At 40.7% G+C, this 8,368-nt stretch overlaps 1 protein-coding gene across 1 annotated transcript in view; it reads left to right on the top strand.

The window, feature by feature from the left end:
- Positions 1–8,368, top strand: part of MAEL (maelstrom spermatogenic transposon silencer) — a 12,116-nt gene extending 3,748 nt beyond the window's left edge. Inside the window, exons 3-11 of the mRNA XM_010005508.1 lie at positions 1,649–1,804; positions 2,310–2,351; positions 3,081–3,208; positions 3,885–3,939; positions 4,513–4,654; positions 5,878–5,940; positions 7,029–7,161; positions 7,421–7,499; positions 8,253–8,368. Of these exons, the coding sequence (XP_010003810.1) occupies positions 1,649–1,804; positions 2,310–2,351; positions 3,081–3,208; positions 3,885–3,939; positions 4,513–4,654; positions 5,878–5,940; positions 7,029–7,161; positions 7,421–7,499; positions 8,253–8,368 (914 nt within the window). The remainder of the gene's footprint in view (positions 1–1,648; positions 1,805–2,309; positions 2,352–3,080; positions 3,209–3,884; positions 3,940–4,512; positions 4,655–5,877; positions 5,941–7,028; positions 7,162–7,420; positions 7,500–8,252) is intronic.

The raw sequence follows: 8,368 nt of genomic DNA, 5'->3' as shown, positions 1-8,368 counted from the left end.
CTAGAACAGGCTGCTCAGAGCCCCATCCAACCTGCCCTTGAACATCTCCAGGGATGGAGCCCCCACAGCAACTCTGGGCAGCCTGTTCCAGTGTGTCACCACCTCATCTCTAACCTAAATCTCTCTTCTTTCAGTTTAAAACCATTATCCCTTGTCCTCTCACTGCAAGCCCCTTTGAGAAGACCCTCCCCAGCTTTCCTGTAGGCCCTTCAGGTCCTGGAAGGCCACTATGAGGTACTCCCGGAGCCTTCTCTTCAGGCTGAACAACACCAACTCCCTCAGCCTGTCCTCACAAGAGAGGTGCTCCAGCCCTCAGATCGTTTTTGTGGCCCTGCTCTGGACACGTTCCAACAGGTCCACATCTTTCTTGTGCTGGGGGCACCAGAGCTGGATGCAGTATTCTAGGTGAGGTCTCCCCAGGACAGAGTAGAGGGGCAGAATCACCCCTCTCCATCTGCTGGCCACACTTCTTTTGATACAGCCCAGGATGGAGTTGGCCTTCTGGGCTGCAATTGCACATTGGTGGCTCATGTCCAGCTTTTGATCCACTAGTACCCCCAGGTCCTTTTCCACAGGGCTGCTCTCAAGTGTGACCTCCCCCAGCCTGTATTCATATCTTGGGCTACCTTGGCCCAGGTGCAGGAGCCTGCACTTGGCCTTGTTGAGCCTCATGAAGTTCACCTGGGCCCACTAGGTGGATGGAGCCAGGCTCTTTTCAGTGATGTCCAGTGATAGGACAAGGGGTAACAGGTGCAAGCTGGAGCATAGGAGGTTCCACGTAAACATGAGGAAAAACTTTTGCACATTGAGAGCGACAGAGCACTGGAACAGGCTGCCCAGAGAGGTTGTGGAGTCTCCTTCTCTGGAGACATTCAAACCCCACCTGGACTCATTCCTGTGTGATGTGCTCTGGGTGATCCTGCTCTGGAAGGGGGGTTGGACTAGATGATCTTTCAAGGTCCCTTCCAACCCCTAAGATTTCTGTGATTCTGTAAAGATTAAATAGCTGTGTTAAACTTTAGCAAGAATGTTATGTGACATTCATGAAGAGAAGCACTAAAGTGTATTGTGAAATACTTTTAATAGTTGGATGCTTTGGAAATTAGAAAACAAAAAATTGATTTCTTAGCATTTGCCTTGGATGTTCCTGTTGGCCTTTTTCAGGAGCTCATTTAGTGGAGGAGAAGCAATCCTTTTAATTATCAGACTTCTCATCTTCTCTTACCTCAGAAGATTATGACCAGGTCATTTATCTTTTGTTAAGTTACTGAGTTGAGCTTCTGAGGCTGCTTTGCAATTACTGATATTTTTTCTAACTTCAAAAGGGTGAACAGACCTATTCTAATGTTCTTGTGGGTTTGACTTCTTAATTTTTTTTCCACCTCCCCACTCTGATCTCCACACACAGCAGCATCTATGGAAGGTGTACTGGGACTACTGGTGTGCCCAACCCTTGCATAAGTATGTGTTACCTTGTAATTTCATACAGAGAGGTGTGATGTGTGTTTTACTTGGTTGTTATCCTACTTTACTCACTTACATGATAAAGCACAGCAAAGCTTTCACTGGATGAGGTGAAGCCAGGATGGCTTGCTGTAACCTCTGCTGGCTCTTCTAAAAAAGCTTTTTGGTGTTTTCTTTCTTTTAGCTGTGATTGCAAACATCTTCTACTTCCTGAACATTTACAGCCATGGCAAGATGCCATCCCACTGTGAACAGCGCTTCCTTCCTTGTGAGATTGGGTGTGTCAAGTACTCCCTGCAGGATGGCATAATGGATCATTTCCATCACTTCATAGATCCAGGTGAGTTCTAAGGGAGACAAGAGGTAGTTTGTCTTGCTTTGCGGGGAGAGAGAGGCTTTCTAGTGTCACTGCTGCCCATGTTTGATTTCTGGTATTGAGAGGTTTATTTCTTTGACTATAAGAAATGTTTGGACTTTTTAAATTATCAGAGCAGTGCTGGTTGTTTCTGAAGAGATGAAATTTAAGCGCCAGAACTGCATGAAGTTTCAAAGAGGGTAGAACAAATCCAGCAGGATCTTACAATGTTTGTGCTTTATACCTCATGCCAATTAATGTTCCTCTTAATTGGACACAAACACACATGCTATAGAACATACTTTGGTTTTTAAAATGCATATAATTGAGAAGAACTTTTAAAAAAATAGTTGTGGAACTTGTATGAGGCCACAAAGGAAAAATGAAGCTATTTCTGTACATGAAGCTGTGGTGTATAGTTGAGAATTAAGGATCTGTCACTGAGGATGTTGAATGACAATTGTTCTTTTTTCTCCTGTCTCTTCTGCAGAAGTACCACCACGTGGTTTTCGGTACCACTGCCAGGCTGCTAGTGAGTATCAAGGGAGAAAACGAATGGTATACAAAGGTGTATTATTTTAGATTCAGCTTATCTGATCCGTATCCAAACATTTTTTCAAGTCTGCAGTTCTTCCTTCTGGGAACTCATCACATTTCAATGAGAAAGAAGTGACAGAGCAGCTTGTTGCAGTTGCCTTTTTTATGTTTCTTGTACCCACAAACGGCAGAGCACTTCATGCATTTTGTCAGTGGCAGTTATTTGTATTCTGTCTTCCCATTTTAGTTAACTCAAAGATACTAGTTTGTATTTAAACCTGAAGTGTTTTGCAGCTTTACTTATATCACATAGTTAAAGTATTTATAACCTTATTGTGTCTGGCTGGGCCTGCCCCATTTCCCCTGTGACTGTTGTGCAGTGTGTATAGATTCCAGTTAGTTTCTGTTAGGTTACTTCCTCCCTCTATGTACAGGGGGAATAAACTTGGCCCATGTTTTTCTATGCCCAATACTTAGATAATGGCCTTCTTTTAAAAGGGATAAGTGTATCTGCATGTGTGTTTGCTCACAGCCTGGACCTGCCAATCTTCTGCTGGGGAAGCAGGGTTTTGATAGACCAGTCGCAGACTCTGCCTGGAGAGGAGGTGTTTGTGTGTATACATATATGTATATAAAAAGATAGAAAGGAGAGGGGAACTGTATCGTTTAAGGAAACAGGACTTCTCATAACTTGTGGTTGTTTTTTTTCCCCACCCTTCACTAGGTGATGCCACTCATAAGATCCCTATCTCTGGGTTGAATCTTTCACGTACTGGTTATGCAGTCGTCTTACGGGAACTCCTGGAGTTTATCCAGCCAGGCAGTGGCGGCCGGCCTTGCTTCTACTGCAGGGTAGGGTCAAGGTCAAAGTAAGATGCTCTAAATCAGAATTTCTGATTTCACTTCTGTTGGATGACTAAGGAGATGCCTCACTCTAAAACTCAATCAGTGTGCAAATGAGTGGGAAAAGACACTCTCTTCCAAAGTTTCCCAATTCCATGCAGGAAAAAATAGCCCCTAGAAGAAGCTAACCTTTTTATAAAGCAGAGACCTAATTTTCTGCCTTCTTATTTTCAGCCTGCATTTCTGGCACTAGTCTACTGATGAACATTTTACTTGGTCTCTGATACTGTTTTGGCTTAGGTTAAAGGCTTTTAAGATTGACTTAAATTGGTTGTGCTGAATAATAGTCACACAATCCTTTTTTTTTTACCATACATCTTAATTTTTGCTCAAATTTCATTTGCCAGTGATCAAAACTGAATATTAAGATTCAGAGGCATTCAAGCTTCATGACAGCTATATTATGTTTTGACTCAATTTGAGCCTAATTAGCAAGGTGGGAGGGTCAAGATCTTGGGCTGCATCCATAAATACAGGGCTCTGAGGAAGCACGTGTATGTTCAGTCCCACAAACACTGAATTTTGCTTCGGAGGTGATTTTTTTCAGATGTAGTCAGGAGTCTTGCAGATACCAGAATTATGTACTGTACTTTGTCAGTATAACTAAAATTTTTCTTTCCTCTAGTCTAACGACAGATTCCAAATTAGCTGGTGTCTCAATCGAATGGCTAGTGTAACAGGTGGGAAACTGATCATTTTTGGCTTTCCCTCCCCCACTCTCCCCCTTCCCCAAGAAGTAAGGGTTATGTAATCATGGGCAGCTGTATTTGTCAAAAAATCATCGGGTGTCAAAGGTTTAATAAAGCTGGTACTGATAGCTAGAACTACTTTGCATGCTTCTCCCTCCTGTCCTCCCCATTAGTGTCAGTAGAACAGCAGCATGATCAGCTGACTCGCTAATGAGCACATATATAGAACAACATCCACTGTTTCTTGCTCAGCCAATTAAAGGAGCAGTAGAGACACTGAGATTACTGTGAAGGTGAGTATATGGTAGCACATAGGAAAACTAACAGCTTCTGAGGATACATAATTACTGAGGTGGAGAAAATCATGAGAATATAGGATGACCCACTTTTCTTGGAAGCTAGGTTTTATTAAAACTGCTGGTGCAATAACCTGTTAAGGTTTACAAGAGCTTTGATGCTCTGGTAGGAGACTGGGCAGTGAGCAGGGACTGACAGAGAAGGGAGTGGAGCTGAATATTCACTGACACATTTGTTCTCCTGACCTTGGTTTTCTCTGAACTGTAGGCATTGAGAGCCTTCCAGAGGTTCTTGCTGTAGAAGACCTGGTAATAGAACTATACCGGAAGAAATACCAAAAGGAGCCATCCAAGACTTGGGTGTCTAGAGAAATGGATGTCTTCCTGTGGGATTTCTCCAGTAATACCAGGTACATTGGATTCTTCTTTGTGGAAATGTGTAATCACCTGATGTGTATTGGTGCCCTTCACACAGCTTGTGTGCTGCTGGACTAGAACGCTCTGCAGGCTGCCTAATCAGAAATGCTCCTTGTCACATCGTGAATACCACTGGAAATGAAAAATACTTTCCCAAAAGAAGTGCAAAGATAGATGGCTTTTTAATGCTGAGTCTGAGGCCTGAATGTAAAGGAGGGGTAAACATGGGAATAAATTACATTGTGGTATTTAACTGGAGATCATAGGAGTGAGGAGATGCAAACTCTTATAAGTATGATTTGGATGGTACCTGGTTATTGCTATGTATCAAATGCCTCATGCTGCTACTGTGATGAGGGACAAGGTATGTTTGTAAGTGGTATAAATCAAGCTCTCAAGCATAAGCTTTAAGGTATTTCCTGTAGTTTTTCTTCCAGAATGAGTATTTTTTACTACACATCTGAAATCCTGTTTACTTTGTGGGATTTTTATTTTTTCCCTTTTTTTCTCTATGTGTCTTGAACGGTAACATTTTTCCTGCTTTCAAATTCTTGCATGTTTGTACAAAGAAGTGCTAGGTAGCTTATGGTGTTGCAGGGGAAAATTTAGTGATGACTCAGTTAACTTATAAATATACTTTGCTACTATTTTAGGTAAGAACCAGTAATTTGATCTTAAATTTTAGTAGTGGGTTTTTTTAATATTATGCTGGAAAATCTTTTTACAGTATGGGCTTTTTAAGATTCATTGGGATAATCAGTGTCATTTAATCTTTTTATAGTTAGGCAGTTTTCCATTTCCATTAGTGTCTTCACACTAGTGAGAGACAACAAGAATGGAAAAATGTACTTTAAAGCATTTGGAGAGGAAAGTGGAGATGCTTATACCGAGGGGAGCTGTTTTGCATTAATAAGAAACTTCAAATTGTTACCTTTAAGTTCCATTTGTCTCTTAGGATTCTCTTTTCTTCCCCCCACCTCAGCACGAAGCAGGTTGCCTATTAAGTATGTCTTTTAACTCTGCATGAACTACTTCAAGTTTAGTTATTGAATGCTGGTCCTCTGTGAAATTTCCAAGATACTATATGGTCACTAAGACAAAAAAAAAAAAAAAAATCTTTAATATTTGTTTCCTGTGCCTTCCGACCAGACCAACTATTCATGTTGATTAATGAGATGGATGCTTCTAAAATATGCCTGAACTTTATTTCATGTAGGTGCAAGTGGCATGAAGAAAATGACATAGTCTGCTGTGCTCTGGCATCCTGTAAGAAAATAGCGTGAGTATTGCTGAGGAGTTCTCTGCAGGATGATGACTTCCCATTTTGTTATAGGTTGATGGTTTTGGCTCTGGCTTCTCTAACTGCCTGGAGCATTGTAGTTCTAGATCTTGAGTTTTATGTATTCCCTCCACCCCCAGGATTTTGTTCTGTTTGTACCATTCACTATTGTTTGTATGGCTTAGCAGTAGGCTGTAAGTCTTAGCATTTAGGTGTAATGTAATTTCTGTGGTAGTGACGTCCATCACTCTGAGATCATCCTTTCACTATTTCTACTTCCTATTGGAGAGCTGAGAGAAGAAGAATTTGCATTAGAACTCAATTTTTCTTCAAAGGTTTAGTGTATGTGTATTTGGTGAGAAATTCTCAGTATGTTCTAGTATACAGCATCATTAAGGTTGGAAAAAACCTTTAAGATCATCAAGTCCCAACTGTCAACCTGACACCACCACGCCCACTACAACACTGTCCCAAAGTGCCACATCTACACGCTTTTTTAACACCTTCAGGGCTACCCACTTCCCTGGGTAGCCTGTTCCAGTGCTTGACCACTCTTTCAGATAATACAGTTTTCCTGATACCCGATCTAAACCTCCCCTGGAGTTTTATCTCTACTTTGGAAACTTCTCTACTGCCTTACATATAACTTAGATACTTAAGGGTCAGTAATCATTTTGGTGTGGGGGAAGGGGAAGTAAGTCATTAGGAAGCAGGGAAATGCCATTTGATATCTCAGTAGTAGTAGCACTTTGAGAGAGATAATTATGAATAGTCTTCAATTTAAAAGATTCTTACTATGTACTGCCATGTCTTGCAAAAAAAAGTTGCTTGTCACCCTTCTAAGTGGCAGGGCTTGATAGTGTGGGAAAGCAGTTGCAATTTCATGTGTAGCTGTAGAATTAGGCTGATGGTCTTAGAAGGATGTAGGGTAACTAGCTGCTGCAGTGGTGTCCTTCTGCCCTCTGTGCATCTCAGTCCATGGTTGCTTTTGTTTGTCAGATGAGGAACTAAAAATGCCCTGCTTCTGTACGTAAGCATTACATCCCTCTAAGCCAAACTTCTCTTGTTTTCTTTTTGTCTTTGTCAAGTTACTGCATCAGTAAATCTTTAGCTAATGTGTATGGAGTCTCACTGACAGCAGCTCACCTGCCTCCTCAAGACTCTGATTATGGTGAAAGCACAAATACCAAGATGGTGGTACTGGATGCTAGACGTTTTCAGGTCAGATTCTTTAGACTGGTATCCTGTTTTATTTCTAGTTAAATGCTCAAACATTCCAATTTCAGGTTAGCTGTTTTCTCTTTCGGTGCTGTCTTTTGTGACACATATTGGGCAGATTGATGGAAGAAAAACAGTCACTAGCTGGGTCATTTCTTGTGATTTTTTTTTTTTTTACCATAATTCGTAGGGTTTATGGATAGTTTTATATACTGTATTTTAGAAGACACGTATTATTTTGAATGTTTATATCTTCATACAGAAAGTGGAGGCTGGGGATTCTGGATATGTCAGACATTTTGCTTCTCCAAGTCAGGATCAAGAATTCATCCCTTCCAATTGTGAGTTTGGAAGTTCTGCATTTATAAGGGAACAAGGTATTTAAACTTAATCCAATTACTACTTTTTCAAATTTCTGGGCTTAGAAAAAGCTTAAGCAACTCTGCATGGGCTGTGCTTACTCCTTTCTTATGGATTCCACTGAATTTCTGAAGATGTGAATGTAGAGCTGCCCTTTTCTTACTGGACACAATCTATAGCTAAAAAAGTCTCTCAAAAGTTAGGTTTTTCTTATAAATGTTGTTCTCTAATTTATACCCCATTACTTGTCTGGTACATAAAATCTCTTCTCATACTCCTAGGTGCTTTGAGACAGGGCTATCTTTAAACACTCTCCTTGCACTTAAGTTATTATCTGTGCACACTCAGCTGGTACTTGTTTATAAGTATTCTGTTGTAATTCAGTTTATAAAGACTGCTCATTTAAAGTCTTTTTGGAGATTATTTTTTTTAATAGAAGGCATGTGAGCTCAGTTCATCTGAGAAGTTCATGTCTAATCTTCAGAGAAACGAAATCAAGTTTGCAAGATTAATAGTTCTAAAATACATGCTGAATTAAACTCTGAAACTGTTCCAGTCATAAATCATGAGATCTTATGGTCTTGGTGTTTATAGAGGGCACAAAAGACCTGTCTTGGGCTTTTTGTGTCAGAGCTATTGTATAGGTTCAGATACACAGTATATGAAGAACAAGTCTATTAACTTTCATAAGCTTTAATGCTGACTTGATTTGCAAACTGTATTTAACTTGATAGGTGATTCTCCACGTGGTGTGAAGACTTGCCTTTCTGGAACAAGTATCATGCGAGGAAGAGGAATTATTCGATTGCTGAGAAGTGCATCGGATCTGTCCAAGTCTTTCAGCAATTGA

Source organism: Chaetura pelagica, unplaced genomic scaffold (genome assembly GCF_000747805.2).
Source record: "Chaetura pelagica isolate M959 unplaced genomic scaffold, ChaPel_1.0 scaffold39, whole genome shotgun sequence".
Taxonomy (NCBI): domain Eukaryota; kingdom Metazoa; phylum Chordata; class Aves; order Apodiformes; family Apodidae; genus Chaetura; species Chaetura pelagica.
Note: the sequence above shows the minus strand (reverse complement) of the source record. Positions and strands in the feature narration are given on the sequence as shown.